Source organism: Microtus pennsylvanicus, chromosome 10 (genome assembly GCF_037038515.1).
Source record: "Microtus pennsylvanicus isolate mMicPen1 chromosome 10, mMicPen1.hap1, whole genome shotgun sequence".
Lineage (NCBI taxonomy): Eukaryota > Metazoa > Chordata > Mammalia > Rodentia > Cricetidae > Microtus > Microtus pennsylvanicus.
In genome coordinates this window covers 81,330,776-81,353,531 of record NC_134588.1, presented here as the reverse complement: position 1 = coordinate 81,353,531, position 22,756 = coordinate 81,330,776, and the positions used below count along the sequence as shown (strand labels likewise).

Genomic DNA, 22,756 nt, shown 5'->3' with positions numbered 1-22,756 from the left:
GACTTTAAATATCACTTAGGTTCTGATGCCTCTCAAATTTATAACTGTTTGTTTCTCTCTCTCTCTCTCTCTCTCTCTCTCTCTCTCTCTCTCTCTCCTTCTTGGAGCTGCAGACACATATATCTAACGTGACGCCTCTACTTACATGGCTCAGGGTGCCTCAAATCAAGTATGCTTAGACAGGATCTTCTCAGCTCAGTGAATGATCCCAGTGTCCACTCGGTGGTTCAAATAAGAAACTCGGGGCTCTCCTCCTTCATCCCTTTCCTTCCTGATGGGACTTGTGACCTGTCTAGACTCCCCACAGCTTTCCACCCCACTCTCACCCCTTGCCCACGCTGCCTGGAAACAGATATAATTTCTGGAATGGCTTCCCTGTTTCCCTTCTGTGGTGGTCTGGGGAAGAGGGTGCCATTCTGGGAGGAATTGGTTTCCTGCTGTGCCGAGGACACTGCCAGTGGCACTAATTGGATTAATTAATTTGCCCAAGGGGAGGGGTGTGTGTGTGTGTGTGTGTGATCCCTTTCTGCAGAACTTCCTTTAAAAACAGCTCTTCCATTCAGAAAGCCAGATCAAGTGCCATTAACAAATTAATTCTGATTACTGCTGCCCAAGCACTCAGACCTTAAGGCAATCCCGTTCAGTCATCCTGGGCCTGGCTGTCTAATAAAGTGGGAACTATCTGGGCAGCAGAGGTGATTATTTTGATGCCTGTCTCCATCCCCAGAGGGAAAAAGAGTAGGATGTGATTTCACCACAGTCTCCCGAGGGAATTAACTACTTTCAAATTCTAAGTTATTCATCCCCCAACGTGGCAGTCATGTCCGTGAAAATGGGTTTGGGGCACACCTTTCTGTAGCCCTCTATTTAGGACCAAATATCCAGCAGGTGCTCGATATTTGGATGAAACAATAATTAATTGGTAAGTGATAAATATGTCTGAGCCCAGTATCCTTAGAAGGCCTTTGTTGTTTTATTTAACGTGTGTAATCGCACTGCTTCTGTGGTTGGCCTTGTAGATATGGAAGTTAAACCATGAGGTCCCTGTCCTACCAGGCCTTATAGATGGTGGCGGGGAAGCAGAGCACTGACCAGACAAGAGCAGAGCTTCCTTCAGCTTGGCAAGTCATTCAAGATAAGAAAATAGGTCAAAAGGATTGTGGGAATGGTTTAGGGGTTAAGAGCACTTACAGCTCTTTCAGAGGACTTGAGTTTGGTCCGGGACCCACCCATGTATGGTGGGTTAAAACTGCCCATAGCACCACCTCCAGGGTTCTAGTACCTTCTTCACATCTCTATGGACACCTGCACTCATGTGCCCATATGCTCACACATGTGGCTGACAGCAATGAAGAAAGCTTAGGGAGGCCTGCAGCCTTGACACCAGTTGAACTTGCCACGGTACAAGGAGTCTACCAGGTCTGGAGGAAGAACTTTCTAGAAAGAGGAACTAGAAAACGCAAACACTTATCACCTGGAAGCCAGACCCCCGTCCACCTGACCAGCACCGACACCTGTTTCTCTTCTTGTGAGTCCAGGGCAATGTGTCCCTACAGTGTGACTGACTTTGTCCACACTAATCTATCTGCCTAAGCGACATCCTCTGTCCCACCTGCCTCTCTCGCTCATAGCTTCCCAACAAGACCTTTCAAGTCCTATTTGGAAGTGTTTCTTGTGTTCTCCAAAGCCCTGGGGCATTCATGTGGGACCTGTTCTCCCTGTTCTTCATATGGGTAAAGATGGCGTTCTTGTGTACGTGAACTTCCTCTTCATGCCTTCTCCTATCCCTGGGCTGCATGGGGGCAGAGGCTTTGTCCTTTCTGACTCTCACTCCCCAGGTGTGTGAGAGGCTCCTCAGTTCTACACGCACAGGCTGAATTATTGACTGGTCCTTTGTAATCCCTAGCAGTGGGTGAAGACACCCAAAAGTCTGGCTTCTCACAAGACATCCAACAGAGGCAAGAAAGGAAGCCATTCATTCCTCCAATGAAGGCTGGCTTTGGTTCCAAAAGTAGTTTCTAGAAGATGATTAGAAACTTAAAACTGGGGGTAGAGAGACAGTTGATAAAAATTGATAAAACATTGATAAAAATGGTTGCTTTGCAAGCACAAAGGACCAGTTTGGTTCTACTGAAACCATGTAAAGTTAAAACAAAAACCACACTGGGCATAATATAACACACTTGTAATCTCAGCGTGGGGAGAGACAGAGGCAGATGGATCTCTAGGGCTTTCTGGCCAGCCAGTCTTGCTTCCTTTCTGAATTCCAGGACAGAGAGAGATCATGTTTCAGAAAAGTGTGTGTGTGTGTGTGTGTGTGTTGTAGGGGGCACCTGATGAATGACAGCTAAAGTTGTTCTCTGACCTTCACATGTAGACATGCACACATGTGCACCTGCACACACATGAACACACACACACGGGGGGGGGGTAACTAGTTTTCTAACAGGGTTGTTTAGAAACATCATAAGAACAGCCAGAGGAACATGCATCAGGTTGAAGATGAAAAGTCGTATGACCAAGAAACCAGGTGAAGAAGGAGCCCAGCTATACTTCCAGAGGGAGGCCCTACACCAAATTCCCATCTGTCTTCTCTTCCAGGGACTCCAGTCTCCAAATGAACATTACACAGCCCACCAGTAAGACATAACTGCTGACTCTCATCAGAACTTGCTATTCCCAGATGACCCACAATTCGAGGGCTCCTTTCTCTCATCAAGAAAGCTAGAGAGCTAGGGTATCATCACATAGACTGCAAAGGCATAACAGGACCCTTCTGTTTCAAGGGATCTCCCCACTGTCCCATCCTGAGCTGGAGACAGTCCTTAGCTCCCCGCTATGGCTGATGGAGACAAGATCGTGTGCTTAACGCTGGAGGAGGAAAAGCTGATGGGCAGGAGGATGAGATGGAGGATGGGCTGGGTGCTGCAGCTAACCTTTTAGGAGGACCATCCTGGCCTTGGCCCACTCGCTCCTCCCGTCTGAAGTCAGCAGGCCGATTGGAGGCAAGCGTTCATCCTCGTTGGACGCCATTTTGACTATCTTTCTCAACTGAGTGAACAGATCACCCTCACTGAGACGGCGGAAATTAATGACAACATCCAAGACAAAGAACTGTAGGGGAAACAGGTCAAACACATCACTAGTGGCAGCCAGCCCAAGGCTCCAGACCTACATGGAGCTCAGGCTCAAGGTTCCCAAGGTGTTTAATATTTCTGAGTTGTCTTATTTTGGAGAGCACCCAAATCTGTTGACTGTACTTGACTCCAAGCTCTCTCTAACATAGACCTGATTAAACCTAGCTACAAGAAAGATCCTCAAAAAAAAAAAAAAAAGAAAGAAAGATTCTCTTTTCTTTTCTTTCTCTTCTCTTCTCTTCTCTTCTCTTCTCTTCTCTTCTCTTCTCTTCTCTTCCCTTCCCTTCCCTTCCCTTCCCTTCCCTTCCCTTCCCTTTCTTTTTCTTTTCTTTTCTTTTTTGGTTTCTAGCACATGCAAAATCATCATGTTTGCAGAGAGTCAAGTATAAATTGGTACAACCACTGTGGGAGGGCTGCGTCACTGTCAATCAAAACTAGAAGTACTTGTCTCTGACTCAGCAGCTGCACTTGTGTATGCAGAGTTTAGCCTAGGGCTTAGGGAAGCACATTCATGTGTACCGGAAGAATGGGAGATAGTGTGTGCGAATCAGACTTTTTGTATTGGCAAAACAATAGGAAGAGCCTGGGTGTTCTTTTGGAGTAGACTGGCTAAGTAAAATGCATTGCACAATGAACAAGAACAAACAGCTACAGGCAGAGCTTTGGGTACAGATCTAAACAGCACTAACAACACCAACAACAAACCAACAGTTGTAGACAAATATTAAAATAGAAAACCAACGCACAAAGCACTAGGTATACCTGTGCACACACCGACTGTGTATGCATGAGCTTGGCATGTATGCCCTGTGATGCTGAGATGCTGTAGCTTTGAAAGCCAGGGCCTTGCGTGGACTTGGTAAAACAGAATCATTCTTGGCACGGATTGCTGCCTCCTTTCCAGCATATGGACACGAGTAATCGCCCCACCCGCCACCCTCAGGGAGGTCCATGAAGTCTGGACTATGGTTGTTTCCAGAAGGCTTGAATAACGTGCCATATGGAGGCTAAGAAATGCTTGGTTTGACTTTCTTTGAATGAAGATGAAGAAAGGCTTTCACTTTATGACTGGCTGCTCAGAGTGTCACGTGACTGGGAAGCATCCTGCTAACTTTGAAGCCCTCAAACAGTGGTCACAGCTACGCTCAGATAATAAACTTTCCCCAAGCTCACAATTTACTGAAAGGAGCCCAGGAAGAAACCATTACACAATAAGTTGAGAGGGTGGATAGGGAGGCAGGGATGGCTGCCAAACTTAGACTTTTAATGTAAAAAGGCAGAAAGACACCCCCCCTCCCCGAACCCTACCTACTTTTTGTCACAAGAAATATTTTGTGAACCATCAGCATACAGGATAGACAGTGTGCTGGGCACTGTGACAGGGTCAGTAGCCTTCATGCTCAGCTTGTTCCCTTGCATGGGGACCCTTACCAGCCCTGTGGAACTGTGTCTGAAATCCTGTACTTTAGGCTATAGAGCCTGGCCTTGGGCAGCTGGTAGGACTTGACATCCTTCTTCCTCTTACACACACCATCAGCCTCCCTAAACCTCATCTTCTCGCCTGTCAATGCAGACTCAAAGGCCTCCTCTACAGCGTCATTGTGAATAATTAAATGAAGCTAATAAATGCAAGTTCTGGACCCGCAGTCTTACACATGGAGGTCTCTTCTGTTAATTCATACTCTGTCCATCCATCTGGTCTCCAGGAAGGACGGGGACTCTATGGAAATGAATAGCTGTGGAGATGAAGGCCCACTAAATGGGTCTTCAGCCTGACGGTTTCTCAGGGATAAGAACCCAGGGGGGCATTCCCTAACTGAAAATTCTTTTCATTCTTAAAATACAGTTGCCAGAGAGAAATGGATTGACAGAGCAGGGAGTCCTACCTGGGGGGTACCATGCCCCAAGCTCAGTGGATGACTCAGGGAAGCAGCCTGTGCGCTTGTGAAGGAGCGGAAATGGATGGGCACTCCTCCTGCGTGTGCCACTATTTGCTCCCCACCCTCTCAGAGTCTGAGAGCCCATGACAATGGGCCACTTACCTGGTTGCGGCAGGCCACAATGACGTGCTCAGGCTCAGGCATGACACTGCTCTTCTGAGCCACCAGTGTGTCCTGGGTATGGCCAGGAAGCCGGTAAGAGGAGAAGAGCCTGTAGTACTGCTTCATACAGAGGGGCTGCCCTGAGAGTTGGCCCTTGGCCGAGTCCGTAGGGAGGGAGTGGCTGGAAGGGGAGAGCACAGAGAGGGAGGCAGGCAGGTGTGAGAGGATGGAGGAGAGAAGGCGCTGGGATGGGCTCTATTGTGTTTGCATCAAACCCAGGGCTGTGTGCATACTAAGCAAATTTGCTACCCCTGGGCTGCTACCCCATGCTTTCTTATGACTAGGCTAGAGGTGCCCCAAACACGCGACTGCACTATGACAGAGCTCTTCTTTAGCTTGTGAAGCAATGGAATGTTCCATTTCCCCAAATCTCCACAGCTCCACCCTCATCCCATTCTCAAAGCAATATATGGGTAATTTTTGCCTTTTTAACCAACCCCCATGCCTTTGTTTACACTAATCTTTTCTCGGCACACCTTTCTCCCTACCCTTGTGCTCCATTGTCTTTTTAGAAAACTCCTCCTTCAAGACTCGATTCTATATTAGCTCGTCTTGAAACCTTCTTAAAGTTCAAAGTAGAAAGTTCCTTTTGTCATATGGTTTATGAATGGTATATCTATTATTCCATCTGTCCACCCAGCCATCCACCTACCCATCCATCCATCCATCCATCCATCCATCCACCCATCCACCTATTCATCCATCCATCCACCCACCCACCCATCCATCCACCCATCCATCCATCCATCCATCCATCCATCCATCCATCCATCCATTCATCCACCTATCCATCCACATATCCATCCACCTATATATCCACCCATCCATCCACCCACCCATCCACCTATCCATCCATCCATCCATCCATCCATCCATCCATCCATCCATCCATCCATCCACACATCCACCCATCCACCCATCTACCTATCCATCCATCCACCTATCCATCCACCTATCCATCCACCCATCCACCTATCCATCCATCCACCTATCCATCCACCCATCCATCTATCCGCCCATCCATCCATCCATCCATTCAACATTATGCATAGCTAAATCATCCATCTACCCATTTGCCTACTTATCTACTAAATCTATCAATTCATCCATGTATCCATCTCTCCAAATATTCATCCATCTATCATTCATTCACTACCACCATTACCCTTCCATCTATCTATCCATCCATCCACCTGCCCATCCATCCGTCTATCATACATTTTTCCATCTACCATCCAACCACTCACACACCCACCATGCACCTATCTATCCATATATACATCCTCCATCCAACCACAACCATCATTTATACATACATCCATACATCTGCTGTGGAATATTATTTTAACTAGGCAAAGAAGTGTTACACTTGTTTATGCTGCAGAATATTACTTTAACTGTGTAAAGGTGTGTTACTTTTGTTTATGCTGTATTTGTTTAATTATAAAGATGTGTTGCGTTTGTTTCCCCTTGCTAAGGCACCTGATTGGTTTTAAAAGGAGATGAATGGCCAATAGCTAGGCAGGAGAGGGATAGGCAGGACTTCCAGGCAGAGATAATAAATAGGAAGGAAAATCCAGGCTTGAGGGAAGAATGAGAAAAGGAGGAGGAAAGAACAAGGGAGATGCCCAGGGTTAAGCCAAGCAGCTTCCAACCATCAGGCATGAGAAGCAGTGAAGGTAATATATACAGAAGGAAAGAAAAATAAAAAGCCCTGAGGCAAAAGGTAGATAAAGAGAAACAGGTTAATTTATGTTAAAAGAGCTAGCCAGAAACTAGCCTAAATAAGACTGAGCATTCAAAACTTAATTCAAAACTATTAAGTCTCTCTGTCGTGATTTGGGAGCTGGTTGGTGGCCAAAAGAGAAAGCCTGGTACATCCATCTACCTAACATCCACCCATCATATGCTTATCCATGTGCTATCTGGTCATCCAGCCATCTACAGTCAACGCACTCATTCTTATACCTCTGTCATGCATTAACCCAGTGGTTCTCAATCTGTGGGTCACGACCCATTGCAGGGCGGCTGTCAAACAACCCTTCTACAGGGGTCACCTAAGACCACCAGAAAACACAGATATTTACATTATGATTCATAACAGTAGCAAAATTACTGTTATAAAGTAACAATGAAAATAATTTTGTGGTTGGGGGACCAATATAGCATAAGAAACTGGGTTGCAGCATAAGGAAGGTTTAGAACCATGGCATTAACCCGTCCACACATATGTCTATTCATTTACACATTAACACGCACGTTTATTACAAATGGATGTTATATATCTATCCATCCATCCACCCATCCATTCACTAATCCACCATCTATCTGTCTTTTGTGGGTTGAATGAGAAATGCTTCACTATAGGTTCGGGCAGGAGTCCAGGGCTAGGGGGAAGTTTCCTGAAGGCCTGTTTGACTGTGCTGAGCCCACAGCACTGCCACACAAAGCGAGGATGTTCCATGGAAATGTCACGACTGACCTGTAGTAAGATGAATGCCAGGATCCCAAAGCACCTGTAGCAATGCTCAGGATTTTACGCTGATTAAATTCAATACTAAAAGATGCGGTCTTACATTTTACACCTTTATAAACCTCATCTAGTGACTACTTTTTGGTTGTATTTCACAAAATTTGAAAATCAAGACCCTTCTCCAGAGATAGTTCTCCAGTGGGCCAGTGGAAGGCAGAAAGTAAGCCGGCAGGGTTACCACCAAGTGAAGAGTGAAGGAAAGGCTACAAAAATGAGCAGGGCCACCAGGTAGGGGTTGGCAGCTTATGTTTGGGACATTAAAAAAGGCCCTGGGGCTTCGACATGCAGGAGCATGATTTGAATTCCGTTTGCTTTTCTTTCTTTTGGGGCTAAGGGTTGAAGCTAGGGCCTCACCCATGCTAAGCACACACACCATCATGAAAACACAGCACTCCCAGCTCTGACTTTTGTGTGTGTGCGCATGTGGTTTGGTTTGGTTTTGTCAGTATCGGGGACTAAACCCAGGGCCTCACCCATGCGAGGCAAGCGCTCTAGTGCTCTACCACTGAGCTTCATTCCCAGCATGTCCTGTCCTGTTTTGTTATTCTTAACGGCCTAACTTCTATAGGGAGAGGACCAAGTCTGTCCCCGGAAGCACCAGGAAGAAGGCTGTAGTCAAGATGGGGAAGCCATGTGGGCCAGTTAGGAAAGATGTCTGGAAGCCAGCTGGGGTAGGTGGTAGCCACTTCTGAGCATCATGGATGTCACGGCGGGGGGGGGGGGGGCAGGGCGGGGAGGGCAGGGCGGGGAGAAAGAGTGGCCACAAGAGACTCGTGGATCTGCCAGTCCAGTACTACTGCCTGTACTGAGAAAGCAGGATGGGGGAGGGTTGAGTGCACATGGAAGAAGCAAACAGAGCTCACTGGGCCCCTTTGTAATGACCAGGAGATGCCCCAGTGGGGATGCCTCCTGTTGGGAGCAGGTAAGAGGCCTAATTTCCCATCACCTTCCCCCATCAACACACTATAATAAGTAAATGACCCAAGTGTCCTAGCCAGGCACTCTTCCAAATGCTCCAGTTTTATGGGATTTGCAAGCACAGGACACAGGAACCTTTATGTGAGCTTGGATGGAAACAGATGTCTGTGTGTATGCATGTAATGTGCTCTCGCTCTCTCTCTCTCTCTCTCTCTCTCTCTCTCTCTCTCTCTCTCTCACACACACACACACACACACACACACACACACATCTGCATACTCGTGTGAGAGTTGGGAGTCAAGCCTGCTGTGATGGATGGCTCAATGGTCCCTGGGCTCTGCTGCCAGGGTGGGAATCTTCTCTCCTCTGCTCTGCAGTAAGGGTGCTGAAGGGGGCAAGCTCTCTGAAGACAGAGATGCCATGTGAATGAAGAATGCATTCTAGAAAGCGCTCCAAAAATACGGCAGAAAAGGGCAGCCCAGTATGGATAGAGAGCTGTCAGACTGGCCCCAAGTCAACGCTCCTACCACTGTCTGAAACAATTCAGATACAAGTGTGCCCACCCCGGGGCCAGAACCTCACCTCTCTTCCCCTCTTCCCCAGAGGGAACGCGTGTCTTAGCTTCTGCCCCGAGGATGGGTAAACACTGACCAGGATCCACACAGAACAGAGTGAAGGTTACCCTTGTGCCCTCCTTGCCCTTCTTCTTCTTAGCTGTGTGGCCATGGATAAGTTGTGAAACGCTTCTGAGCTTCCTTCCTTGTCTATGCATAGGACATTGCTCTCGACCCCTCCTTCTTCTAGCCCCTGTGGCTCTTTGCTCTCCCAGTGTCTCTAGGGCCCTGGGATTGACTAGGAGAGGGACCTTCCTTCTAGAATGAAGAACTTACTGGCTGAGCAGCTCCAACCACCTATTGGAGTAGCCTGTGTTCACTAAGTTGGGGAGCATGTGGACACTAAGGCTCGAAGCAGGGAGACTATCATCCTGCTGGCATCATTTCCCTTATCACCACCTCCTCCCACACTGCTTCCTTCTCCACCCTTCCTGGGAGCTCCAGACCCAAAGTGTCTAATTCACGGCACAGGCAGAAAGAAGAACAACTTCAAAGGTCAGAGGAAGGCAGCGCCTACTCAAGGAAAAAAGAATGCTTGATGGCCAGATGGGCTGGGCTCGGGCTATTCTGATGCTGGACAGTGGGCAAGGGACACCACACAGCCGGAAAAAAGACCAGCTCCCTGCTCTCTATAGCTCCCTGCATATCTCTCAGCAGGAAGACAGATGTGGGAGGAGACCGCCAAGCGGGGCCCTCCCCCTCCCAGGCTGGGCACCCGGCCTACCTGTCCAGCAGAGCCTTGTAGCTGAGCACACCAGAGATGAGGTTGGCTGCAAACCTACAGGAACAAGGAGAGACCTAGGAGTCCTGTGAGCCCCTCACACACTCCCCGCCCCCCACCCCCTCCTCTCTCTCACTTTTCCTTCCTCCTTCCTAACTTCCTCCTCCCTTCCTTTCTCCTCCAGTGCTCTCCCTGCCCCTCCCTCTGCTTCAAACTCCCTCATCTATCGCCTGCCACACGCCAGGCCCCGTGTGCACTAATGGGATGTGGGTCCCGCCTCCCTTCCCCCCAGTGCTGTCAATCCCACCACAGTCTTGGATTAAAAATGGTCCTTCAGTGAGGACTGGGAATGCCTTCGCTCTGGGGGTGGGGAGAGGAAACCAGAATCACCTTGAGGAGGAAGAGGTGCCCAAAGGAGTGGTAGGAAAGGGAAGGTGAGGGGTGGGGTTCCCCTGGGCAAGGCCAGCCTGGTGCGACTGGATCTTCTGGGAAATGCAGTCTCCTGGGCAAGCCTGCAATTTGGATCCTTTTAGTGGCTAATGAAAAGGAAAGTGAGTCCTAGGAGGAAAGCCTCAGGGACCGGAGCCAGGGGACAGTGTCATCCCGTCCACGGATGATGAGGCCTGGCTTAATTGCATGGGGTGGGGGAAATGCCCCTCAGATGCAATGTGGAGAACTGCCCTCAGATTCTATCCACTCTCATTCTTTCTTCTCGGGGGAAGGGGGGCAAGTGGGAGCCTGGGCTGTGCCTATGTTCACCCCCATTGAAATATTAAGAGGATGAAATTCTGACAGATTCCAAAAGGGAGGCCCTTCTTCCCTGCCCCTACCCACCACTGCCACCATTCTCAGGGCACCTAGGGGCCCTTCCAGCTGCTCACTGAGCTCTGAAATTGCAGCAGATGGCAGCTGTGCAGGCGGGGAGGGATGTCCCTCCTCCAGGAGTCTGTTTGGAGCAAGGCTCCAGGGGTCACCTGGAGCAGTGTATCCCAGTCAGGACTGCTTTTAAATGACAACTCATAGACCCAGCTGGGTCAAAACCGCTGTGTGGGTCCCTAGGGCCCATGACCCCCATTAGTGCCATGAAAAAAAATGTGTTTGGGGGCAAGACTATGAGCTTATTACTGAGAACCACCATGCCTAACCGCCCTTCTGGCCTGATGGTGCCAGGAACTAATGTCTTGTACTGCTTGGCCCCGAAAGCTCAGCCAATGCACAAGCTCTGGCCTCTCCTTCCTGGCATGAAACAAGGCCCCAAATCTCAGTGGGTTCCTCTGCTGTGTACCCAGTAGCACCATGGCCTCACCTTAGCTGGTCATTGGTGTCCTGGAAGTGCTGCCGAGCAAAGATCACAGCGGGGCTAGAGTTGACTGGCAGGGCCAGGCGGTTATTGAGATACATGTCGTTCAGCCAGTATTCAGATACCTGCCGAGGAGCACAGGGGAGGGGTGCGTTACATCTGATCTCCAACAAACCTCTCATGAACAACAGGCACCATGCTGGCAAAAGTCACCAGCCCTCTTCTGACTACCCTGGATCAGCATCCAGCCCTGTGGATCAATCATTCGTTCATTCATTCATTCATTCATTCATTCATTCATTCATTCATTCACAAATGCACTAAGCCCCAGCTCGTGCTGAGCCTGCATCTTGCCATTCATCCAAGCCTGCCCTTTATCTCTACCCCATATTGTTTCCTTTATTTCTTCCTCTTTCCCCATCTTTAGTGAAAACATCCCTGCCCTGCCTGTTCTTGTCGTGCCTCAGTCCTACCTGTTCCCAGACTCTGCCTCTAAGATCATCTCTATCCCACTCTTTCCCTGTCCCTAGATCTGGGCCTCATCTCTCCCTATCTGCCACCTCTGTCTTCATCTTTCACCTTCTCTGTCCTACGCTTTCCCTTTCTCTTTCATCTTGCCAGCCTCTCTCCTTTGCTACCAGTCTGTTCCCATCTATTGTCCTATCCTAGTCTCCTCCCAGTCCCACCGACCTATTACCCTCACCCACATCATCTCATCTTCCTCCTTCCCCCTCCAGGGATCTCCTATCAGCTCCATCTAGCCGTCCTTACCCAGTTAGCTGTCTTCTTCTGCCTCTCCAAGAGTTTTTCCTGCAGAGTCTCACCCAGGCCACCAGGGGCCCCAAATCGCTTCACGATGGCCTGGCTCTTCCTGAACTGTTCCTCAGGTACCAGGTGTTGCATGCACTGCAGGTAGGTGGCCAGCGTTTGCTGCAGTGGAGGCACTGGCAATTTGGGTAGGTCCTGGAAAAGAGGGTTCACGGGCACTCACTCCCTTATCCTTAATGTGGTCCATACTTGTCCTTGAGTTGATGCCAAGACAGGTCCCATTCTGTCTTATCCACTCCCCATTCTGGGACCTGTTTACTGGGTTTAGTTCAGCACTCACATAAATTACAATCCTCCTGTTTGCTGTCCCTGGCACCGTACTATGCCTAGGTCTTAGGGAGGCACAAAACACAGATGATAAGGCTGGACTCACACCCTGCCCCTGCCGTTGGCATCCACAGGTCCGGGTTCACACCCTGACCTTGATGCTGCTCAGTTGTATGTCCTTGGGAAAGTTTCCTCCTCGGCAGGGGCAGGGCTCTTCACATGAAAAACGATGCTCTCACCGGATGGAAGGGATGACAGATGTGGACATGCTTACAGTCCATAAAGGATGGGTCTGGGATGAAAGATCATTGGCGAGACAGCTGACTGCTGGTCACTCTTCCCAGCTGTGCTCCAGGGCCTGCGAGCTCTCTTACAGAGAGAGCCGACTGGGTTAGGATAGCGTTGGGTGGGGACTCAGCTTCCTGGGGGTAGTGGTTACTTCTGCCCTGTGCTTCTTGTTTTGTGTTTCCAGGTGTGAAACCCAGGCAGGAGGCTGGTTCCATGTGGGGACTGGAGTCAGGTAGGGGACAGTGGAAATCTTTCCTGCCCAGATCTCTCCAAGCCTTGGGTCGTTTTCACCCATAGGATACGAACAGTAAGTCTTCCTACCTCATGGATCGCAAGAAAACAAAAAAGAAGTAACATTCTCCAATAAACATCTACTGGGGTTGGTTAACTGGCTCTATTCATCCAAAGGGAATCTCAAGAAGACATCTGTGGTCTCTGGGCTCCAGGGGGTTTGAGGACAGAAAGGAACCCTCACTGGAATCATCTCATAGGGGCATGGCCTGTTCAATTAATCAACCATGTTTGCCTAGGGGTCTTGTGTGCTTGTGTCTTCAATGTGTTACATAGCCGGGGTGAGGATTTCTGTCCATACGGATGAGAAAACTGTGAGCCACGGTGTGAAGAGACTAATCCTAGGTCCCATCTTAATTTTTAGTCAATGTGTTCTCACCTCTCCTCCCCTGCCCTGTCCTGCTCTCCCCTCCCCTCCCCTGCTCTCCCCTTTTCTGCCCTGCCCTCCCCCCTGCCCTCTCCTTCCTTGCCCTGCCCTCCTCTTCCTCAGGGCCTTGCACATGTTAGGTAAACGTTGCTGTTAAGCTACAGCCCCAGTTCAGGTCTCCTCCTTTCTCTGGGGATTTCCTCTCCTCCCCTTTCTGCTTTTTCCTCCTGTTTCCCTCTCAGCCCTTGATGACAGAGAAGCCATCTTTAATGCCATTGCTTCAATTGTTGGCACACAGCAGGGTGCCTTTCTTCAGGGGTTTCTTGTCTGTGAGGCGGTGAGTCAAGTTTCTCCAGGGTGGTCAAAGGCTTGCCTGCCCGCCGCCCACCCCAGTGGACTGCTGAAAGCACCTGTCTTCTCCTGAGGCTCAGCCCTGGGTGGCGGCAGAACAGGTACTGATGCATGAATATGTCCCCACCTGTCCGATCCTGTCTCTGGAACTCACTGCTCTGGCTGGAGGTGGAATGTCAGCCCCAGCTTCTGGAGCTGCTGTCCTGGGGAAGACTACAAATACAAGGGTGGGTCTGGACAGTTTAGCCCACTTCAGGCCAACCAGGTTGACCTCCCCTCAGCCACTCTTGTTCCTCCTCTCTTTATGGGGGTCTGTGTGGATCGGGCAGGCAAATATCCCCAGGAAGCATGGTCGTGTGGCCAAGAGTGGTGGCAGGTTTGACTAGAGTGTCTGGCTTTCACTTGTGCAGTCTGGGTGAATGGGAAGCAACGAATGGCAACACGCACAATCTCAGTTTAGACATCTCAGCTCCGGGCATCTCAGCTCCCGGCATGGTTCCTCCTGTGACTGTTGCCAACCTCCTGCCTTGTGAAGACTCAGAATTCTGCAGTCTGCATATTTCCTTGGCTGACTCCTATGAATCAGGCCCTGCACTGGTCTTAGAGACAGAGTCTGTCCTCCAGGAAGCTTCACCCCAATGCAGGTGAGGAAGAGGAACAGGCTATAGCAGCAGAAGCATTGGGGCAATGTTAGGAGCAAGTTCAAGGACAGAAGACTGAAAGTTCTGATAAGGCTGGCAGAGGAGCAAGAAGGGTGTGGCAGAGGGGCCAGCTCATGTAGGAACTTGAACTGAGATGCGCTGCTCTATCTCTGGAAGGTTAGGTGCAGCGAGAGGGAGGATGCCTTCTCAGGGAGGCTTTCCCAGAAGGGCAGTGTTGTTTCAAGGCAGTGGAAAAGATGATGCTTAATGTTCCTGGGCCGAGGCAGTGGCTGCAGTTGGAACTGGGATGTGCCAGGGCTTGAGGAGGGGATTCAGCTTTGCCTAGGCAAGCATGCTGGACTTGAAGCCATCTGAAGTAAAATTTGGGGTACCGTGAAGCTGGGAGAGGGAGATGGCGTCTGACTGGTGCTGGGGCCTTTCCTTAGACTTGAGATTAAGCAGTGCAGTCACCTGCATTCCCCAGCAGCCTGAGGCTATAGCTGGCATGTAGAAACTGCTTTTGCCCCAAAGCATTGATTCCTCACTTGGCCCACAAGGTAATTAAGAATGAGATGAAAGCCTGGCACCTTGACCTTCATGTTGAGTGTGTTCCATTTACTTTGGGTCAGACTCCTGCCTGGTTCTGCATGAAGGCACGATAACCACTCAAGGAGTATCTGTCTTTAAAAACAAAACAGCAACAGCAATACCTAACCTAACTCAGCCCTCTGCATGGCTGAAAGTACAAAGATAAGAGGAAATTAACCTAGCTAGGTGATGGTGGCACACACACTTTTAATCCCCGCACTTGGGAGGCAGAGGCAGGTGGATCTCTGAGTTCGAGGACAGCCTGGTCTACAGAGCGAGTTCCAGGACAGCCAGAGCTACCCAGAGAAACCCTGTCTCACAAAAGCAAAACAAAACAAAGAGGAACTTTACCATCTCTCACAGAGTTTCCAATGCTCCAGAACCTATAACGGTGCCTAACTCTCTCCGGTCATTGTTCTAAACACCAGTTACCTTGCCATTCCCCAAACAGCGCCAGCCGAAGCCTTCCAGAACAGATGCTCCTTCAAATCAGGGAAATTACTCGTAATAAGGAAGCTTCCCCTGGACCAGGAAAACTTGGAAACCAAACTGCTTCCCCCAAATGGCCACAGAAGCAACTTCTGACCATCTTGCAGAATCATAGGTAATGATCAACAAGACCACATCTTGATCTGGATCAGGACTGTTGAATTGCACATATTTTTGCTCCTTTGCTGGTTCTTCCTCGAAAACCTCCAGTTTATGAGCATGCCTTAAAGACAGACTTAGAATCACTGGACCCCTTTACCTGTTCATCTTCCCAATGTGTCAATTGCTCGTCTCTTTTATCTGCCTTTTGGTCATATTGCCTCCTTAATTGATATATTAAGGATAGATGGCTCAGTCTGGCCTGTAGGAACTACTGGAACCAGAGCTCCAATAATAGGGCTACTAACCCTTCAGACCCAATCAGACCTCTCTAAAGAACAGGACAGGGCTGGAATCTAGCCTTCTGCCTAGGAAAATACAGAGCTGGGTAATAATCCAAGGGCCGGTTCCCCTCAAGACTGTTCTGGGAATAAGAGTGTGCACGAGGAGAGACGGGTTAAGACACATGGCTCAGAAAGAACTCACCAGCTCCTCCTCGCTGCTAGAAGGCTTTGCAGCCATCTTTTGGGAGACCTTTTCCAGGATGGGCATCTTGGTGATTCTTGCTCCAGAGTAGCAGAGCTGTAGACCTTGGAACAGAGGAGAAGAGGCATCACGGAGAGCCACCGTGGTCAGAATGAAGCCCTTACCTCCCATACACGTCCAACCACACCAGAAGGAAGCCAGATCCTGACACTAGTGTGTCGGGAACTCAGTGCCACTGAGACTGCCGTCTCAGACCTCAGCCCTGTGTCCCTGACCACAGTGACTTCTCTGAATCCTGAGGCGAGAGAGAATGCATCCTCCTTGAGCCGCCAGCTGGAACCTGCTTCTGTGGAACTGCTGTGACTTAAGGCTCACTGACCACTCCGAGTAACCCTGGGAGGAGCTGGACTTGCCCACTCCCAACCTACCAGGCTCAGGGCACTAGCTTTGGTTTGCCTGGAATTCACCTTATACACACTGTGCTGGTCTCAACTTCTACCCAAAGCCATAGTTCCTCAAGGGCAAAGCCCTACCAGCTGTGTTCAGATCTCCCTCTAGGATGCCTGGCCTGAGTCAGGTATGGAGTAGAGGGATATGAGTTCAGAAAGCTCCCCCTCCCCTGCATGTGTATGAATATGTATGTGTGTAGGCTTGAGGGCCCTCAAGTCTTCTGAGACCCTGTATTCTTTGTGACATTCTGGGTTGCTTGAGGACTCTGAGGTCTGCTGGCAGAGTGGTGACTTGGGTAGTCTCTGGACAGCAGGCTTCAAGAGAGGGGACAGTGGGAATCTGGAAGGGCATGTGACACATGACACCAAACAGTAGGCAGTGGACCCCTGGGCTCTCCTGACCCGGGAAAGAGATTAATTTGGGAGGTAAATTAGAAATAAACTAGGCTAAGAAGGGCACAGGTCAATTTTTTTTGAGCTGTGGAATCCATCCTCTGCCCCACTAAACCAAAACCTGCACACATGCCCAGTCGAGATTTCTGCTAACCTACCCTTTATTTTCCCCCAAGAGGCTAAAGCAGAGACCAGCAGCAGCCTCACTCAGAATCAAGCACAACCAGGTGCTGGCATCGACTCAGTTCATCCTGGAGAGACACGGATCAGAAAGGTGGAAGAACCAGATCCAAAGATAGAAACGTTGCAAATGCCTGGCCCCGGTACACAGAGAGTGTAAAGGCCTTGCAGGCTTGTACATGTGCTGCCAACACAATAGTCCTTGAGTCCAACTGTGCCTAGAAATTGCTGATGAATATGTGGGTGTTCTGTTGGTTACATTAAGGGGTCAACCAAGCCAAGGTCAAGTTGATAAAGGTTTTACAGATTATTCAGCCAATGCTTCGTCTTGTGCCGTCTCAGTAGTGGGAAGGGGGAAAACTGGCCAGATCTCAGGAGGAAAATGGACCCCTGCCAGCTGACATTCTGATAGGTGTCCCCAGTTTCCCCAATCCCCCAGCTTCTTCCTCCTTTGCCCAGGCTTAGAGAGTTTGTATGTTTTTGTCTTCCTGTGTTTTGGTACTCTCCTCATTTCTGCTTCTGCTGACCTGATTTGTGAGGGCTACTGGGAGAGGTCTCTGCTCGGCAGTGAAGGTCCAACACCAGTCTGATCTGGCTGCCCAGGCTCTCTACTTTCATTCCTGCAGAAGTGCCACCTGCCCTGCTGGCATTCCCTACCTTCCCAAGAGTGGCTGAAGAAAACTGGGGCCCAGGGATGACAGCGACGGCCCCTAGTATTGGACACCAAAGCCACAAACCTTGGGTTTGGTAAATGTTAGTTGAAGTAAGAAATAATGTAGGTGGGCGGGAAAGATTAAGAGAGCCCTGATAACCAAGCCCTTCCCAACCTAGGTTTCCAGGAAGCAGAATCCCGCAGTCTCCCGGTTGTACCCCGACGACCACTGGTGCCTGGGACGCTGGCGACTCTGAGAATCTCGGCGTCTTTGGGCCCGGGAGCTGTCCCTCCGTGGACAGCTCTGCCGGAGGGACAGTGCCTAGGTCCGCAGCGCTCCGAGGCTCAGTTCTTCGCGCCAGCTCAGGGCTGCCCAGCCCTCCTCACCTGTTCTCCTGGGCTGTTCTGCGCCGAACCGGCGCTGCTCCACACCAAGCAGGGCTGGAGGCGGCTGTGTGAGCCAGAAGGACCAGGGGAGGAGGTGACAGCAGCGCCAGAGATTGGGGCCAGCAGTCTAGGTCTGTAGTAGAGCCTCCGACGACGTTGCCGGGTCCCAGCAGCCGCCGGACTGACAGCAAGCAAACCAGCCCCACCTCTCTCAGCTCCCTCCGCTTCCTCCTCCCTCCCCTTCTTTTTTCCCTCCCCTGTCCCTCCCTCTCCTCCCCACTGTCCTCTGCTCCCCCCACCCCACGCTCCGCCCTGAGATTTCCATCTTCTGTCCTCAAAACCTGTCTCGGACAGCTTCCCGGATGAGTTCATGCGCTGGCATCGCGTTTAGGCCCTGGAAAGGGGCACAGAACATTGTCCTGCTGATGCCCATCACCCCACCCCAGCCTTCCCCAGTCCCCACGCTCCCTCATCCGCATGGTCTCGTGTGCAGCTGCTTATGTAGAACCCTGCCGGAGAGTTTAGGTCAGAAGAAAATTTGCCCCCCCCCAACAAGCTAGACCAGACTGGGACCCTTCAGCACCCTCTAAAATACTATAATTAATGAGTTTAATGGCCATTCTGGGACCTCCCTTCCTTTCTTTTACCACCCCATTCTTGTAGACTCTTTGGGAAGGGAAGAGGAGACAAGGGAACACAGACTTGGTCCACTCTGGTGACAGGCAGGGACTCAATCAAAGGCCCACCCGCATTTCTTCAGGCAAAGTACCCCCTCATTCATATATATATATCTCACACAAGCAGACTCATAGACAAGGGCAGACAGACAGACAGAAACACACACACACACCAACAGTACACACACAACTTACCCTAACCCAACTGCCTCTCTACCCAGAGGGCTCCACGAACAGGCAGCAGGATCCAGGAATGAGTGTCTTGCCCGCAATCCAGGTCTCCACCACGGGAAATGGAGGGTGGGAAACTTCCCTGACATCCCTGAATGGCCACTTTTATTCGGGACAGGGCAGGCTAGAGATTGGCACCAGTTCCCACATCCCCATTCCTTCCTTCTCTGTTCAAACTGGCACAACTGAGAAAAGTCAGACTCGGGCAACCCTTCTCCCATTCCTCAGATAATAGAACCTAGCTTCTTAAGGAACACCGACCTCAGGCTGGAGCCCTGAACACTGGGGACTGCCTCCCCTTCTCTGAAGAAAATAGCTCCCTCTTGCTCCCTGCTTGACAAGATGAGATCCCAGTGTATAGGAAAACCCAGCTCAGGAACTGAAAGCTCCTGGTGCCAGGCGTCCTCCAAGGCCAGACACATTCTCAGGCTCCCTCGGGTGGAACCTCCAGGTGCTGCACTGAGCTGGGAAAGGAGGGATATGGCAAGTGTGGTGTGTGTGTGTGTGTGTGTGTGTGTGTGTGTGTGTTTCTAGGTATCTACGAGAAGAGCCCTATTTGAGTTTGTTTTCTTTTACTAGGCAGCAAAGGAGCCTATGGGCTCTCATTTCTCCTCAGGCCTGGATTGAACACGTGAAACCCAGGCCAGCCTTCTCTCTCCTCAGGTTTTGTACCACACCACCCACCCCTCATCAGTAAAGAGACAGCCGCCTCGGACAGATATGGTTTATTAATTCAGGCCGGAAGCACCAGGGTGCAGCAGACCAAGTTTGGCACTGGAAAGATCCACAGGAAGGACAAACAGTTGCATGAATATTTTGGGGCGCTGGGTCAGTGGTCGGTTTTCGCCCGCACACCTCTTCACCTCTGCCAGGAGGCCAATAGCTAGCTTCTCATGCCCCCCCCCCCGCTTTATTCCCTCAACGGATAAGAGATTGTGATGGGGAGGGGGGTTAGATTGAGATGGGACACCGAGAAGGGACTCCAGCAAGGGAATTCAAGACTAGGGAGGGAACTAGAGTACTTGCTGGAGGAGGTGGATCCCAAGACATAGTTGGCCAGTGCTCTCGCAGAATGACCAGCTTGACCTAAACGGGGAGGGTAGGTGGCCTGGAGAAGCAGGTCTGCTAGCTGCGGGTGTAGTAGCTGTAGTCGTCCTCGCATCCATCAAAAGGGCCAGGCGGGCTGCAAGGTTCACCGCTGTCGGTGCCCTGCACCGAACGCTCACGCAGGCGCACCGCATCGTACAGACCCTGCGGGGGTTCATCAAGCAGCACATCGCGTTCGGAACGCGAGCGTGTAAGGAGACCCACGTTACGCAAGAGCAGTAGGACCGGTGCGTAGAGCAGGTTGGCCAGACCCATGCCAAGGCTGAGCTGCTCAAAACCAAGGGAGTGGACGATATGGCCTGCCACTATGGGCCCTAGCGCGTAGGCCACAGAGTAGGAGATGTCAGCTATAGCATAGACGCTGCCATAGACTGATACGTGGCGCACGTCCACCAGGAAGGCGAGCGTGGGTAGCAGCGCCGTGTCCACTAACGCTATGCCAAAGCAGAGGCCGCAGAGCGAGACCACTAGCGGCGCGAAAGAGCGGCAGGCAGGCACGATGCACGAGCTCACTCCAATCACTGCCAGCCCGAGAGCGCCATACAGCCACTGCAGGTGTGGATAGCGCGCCGCTAGGCGCACGGTGAGATAGACGCCTAACACGTGCGGCACGAAAGCCGGGAGCCAAGCCATGCCCATCTCCCACTCGGATGCCGCCATTGTGTGCTTCATCCACGTGGCTATGGTGGGCTCGAGGAACGCAAGGGGAATGTTACAGGTCGTGAGCGCGCCGGCTACCACAGCGATGTAAGGGTCCAGCATGAGGCGATGGATAGGTGTGCCCACAGGCAGGTTGGCCCGCGCCCGAGCCGCAGCCGAGAAGGGCTTAGCAACCGCCAGCAGCAGGAGCGCGTCGAAGAGGGACACGGCAGCGAGCACTAGAAAGGGCACACGTTTGCCGGCGAACTCGTAGAGGATGCCCCCAAAGGGTGGCGCCACCAGACTTCCAAAACTGATGAAGGCCAGTGCCACGCCCAGGGCACGACTGCGCTCAGGCTCCTCCGGATACTTGTCGGCGATCATGGCGATGCCAGACGTGTCCGCGAAGGCTGAGCCCAGGCCTTGTAGACTGCGCGCAGCGAAGAGAGTGGCATAGTCCTCTGCAAAGGCAAACATGACCGTAGAGGCGAACATGACGCCCAGGCCAATAAGGAGCGGCACGTCGTAGCTCATGCGATCAATGAAAGGCCCGCTCAAGGGGTTCACCAGAAGCTGCAGGATGGCCTTAGAGGCAAACAACACGCCTATCTTCACATCTTCACTTTCTGTGGGGTAGCGAGGCCTCAGGATTGACCGACCAGACCCGGCAACCGTCGGGGACGCCGAGGTGTTGGCCAAGTAGGCGCTGGCATTAGCCTGAGTGGGTGGCGGCAGGGTGGGTTCCCACACCTCAGAGACCAGCGTAGGGCTCTCGCTGCCCCCTCGCATGTGGGCGATATAGTCGGGAACAATGGGCACGATGACCATGTACAACATGTTGTCCAGTAACAGTGCAACGCACACGATGACCAGCACCAGGCGCCGCTGCCTCTGGGGCTCTTGTAGCGCGGCTCCCACCGCTTCCGACAGCTTGGTGGCCGCCGCCCGGGCCTGACTGGTTGGCGTGGTGGGTTCCATGCCCCCACCCGCTGCTCTTCCGAAGATGCCTCCGCCGGTCGGCTGCCGGCGTCCCGCAGTGTGGAGGCTAGGGGGACAGGACTTCGGGGGCGCGGTCCTAGCCGCGTGGCGCCCCCTGTGCTTCAGGTGGCTGTGGGGCTCATATCCCCGAGCTCAGAGAAAAGCAAGAACTGTCCCGCGCTGCGCCGCTGCTCTTAGCTGCTCCAGGGACCAGTTGCCTCTGTTGCAGGTGCAACGGTGGAGGCGGGCGAGCAGAGGCGCTGAGGCGGGAGACTGGACGCGCGGTGCCCAGAGAGCGTAGGAGCAGCCCCTGCTGCGCAGAGAGGCCGTGTGCGCCCGCCCAGGGGCATGCTGCCACCGCCCGCCGTCTTTCCAGCCCCGCCGCCGCGCTCCCCTCCCCGCGCGTCCGCTCTTGCCTCTTCCTCCGCCGCCTCTTTTTTTTTCTCCCTCCACTTGGGGCTATGACGCGGTGAGTCTCGGCCTCCGAGTGATGCCCGGGCCACTGGCGTCTCTCATGCTAATGCGACGTCGTCGGGGCGGGGGCCGGGGGCGGGGCGCGTCCGGGCAGGGGTCCGCTTCCCAGATGCGCCCAGGCAGGAAGCCAAAGGAAGGGGTCTTGGGGAGCAAGAGTTCCAGACAAGCCTTTGGGGATGGGTGCGTCGTGGGAGGAACCGGCTTTCTGTTCCCCCCAATTCCGGGACCTATAGGAGTGAGGCCCTGTTCGTCCCCTACTTGGTAGGAGGGGTGCGGCAGCTGGTTCCCCGCAGCCTGGTGGGAGACCGGACAGCCGGGGGCTCTAGACCTCCTCCTCAGCCTGGACCTTGGCGCACAGCGGGCATGGAGCCCCCGAGGTGAGCCGCGCTGCCTCCATCTGTTCTCACAGCTGGAACGCGCAGCCGGGACCCTGGGACACAGAGCGCACAACCCCCTTCCTCGACCCCGCCCCCAGCCCCTCTCATCGCCCTCCTCCGGGAAGGGAGGGAGAAGGTACAGAGACTTCAGGGTCTGATTCCAACCCACCTGCCCTTGGGCAGAATGTCTT

At 51.9% G+C, this 22,756-nt stretch overlaps 2 protein-coding genes across 3 annotated transcripts in view; both read right to left on the bottom strand.

Moving 5' to 3' along the window:
• Positions 1-18,304, bottom strand: part of Chat (choline O-acetyltransferase) — a 52,333-nt gene extending 34,029 nt beyond the window's left edge. Inside the window, exons 1-8 of one of the 2 annotated variants that reach the window (XM_075987528.1) lie at positions 18,083-18,304; positions 17,022-17,114; positions 16,022-16,125; positions 12,098-12,289; positions 11,333-11,451; positions 10,030-10,083; positions 5,180-5,360; positions 2,937-3,114 (exon numbers count right to left, since the gene is read on the bottom strand). In XM_075987528.1, coding sequence (XP_075843643.1) covers positions 2,937-3,114; positions 5,180-5,360; positions 10,030-10,083; positions 11,333-11,451; positions 12,098-12,289; positions 16,022-16,087 — 790 coding nt within the window. In that variant the 5' untranslated portion in view covers positions 16,088-16,125; positions 17,022-17,114; positions 18,083-18,304. The remainder of the gene's footprint in view (positions 1-2,936; positions 3,115-5,179; positions 5,361-10,029; positions 10,084-11,332; positions 11,452-12,097; positions 12,290-16,021; positions 16,126-17,021; positions 17,115-18,082) is intronic. The other variant, XM_075987527.1, reaches the window with a different exon arrangement.
• Positions 18,305-19,707: 1,403 nt separating this feature from the next.
• On the bottom strand, positions 19,708-22,159 carry Slc18a3 (solute carrier family 18 member A3). Its single transcript, XM_075987526.1, has one exon. The coding sequence runs from the start codon at positions 21,712-21,714 to the stop codon at positions 20,116-20,118; it is 1,599 nt and encodes a 532-aa protein (XP_075843641.1). The 5' UTR covers positions 21,715-22,159; the 3' UTR covers positions 19,708-20,115.
• Positions 22,160-22,756: the final 597 nt, after the last annotated feature.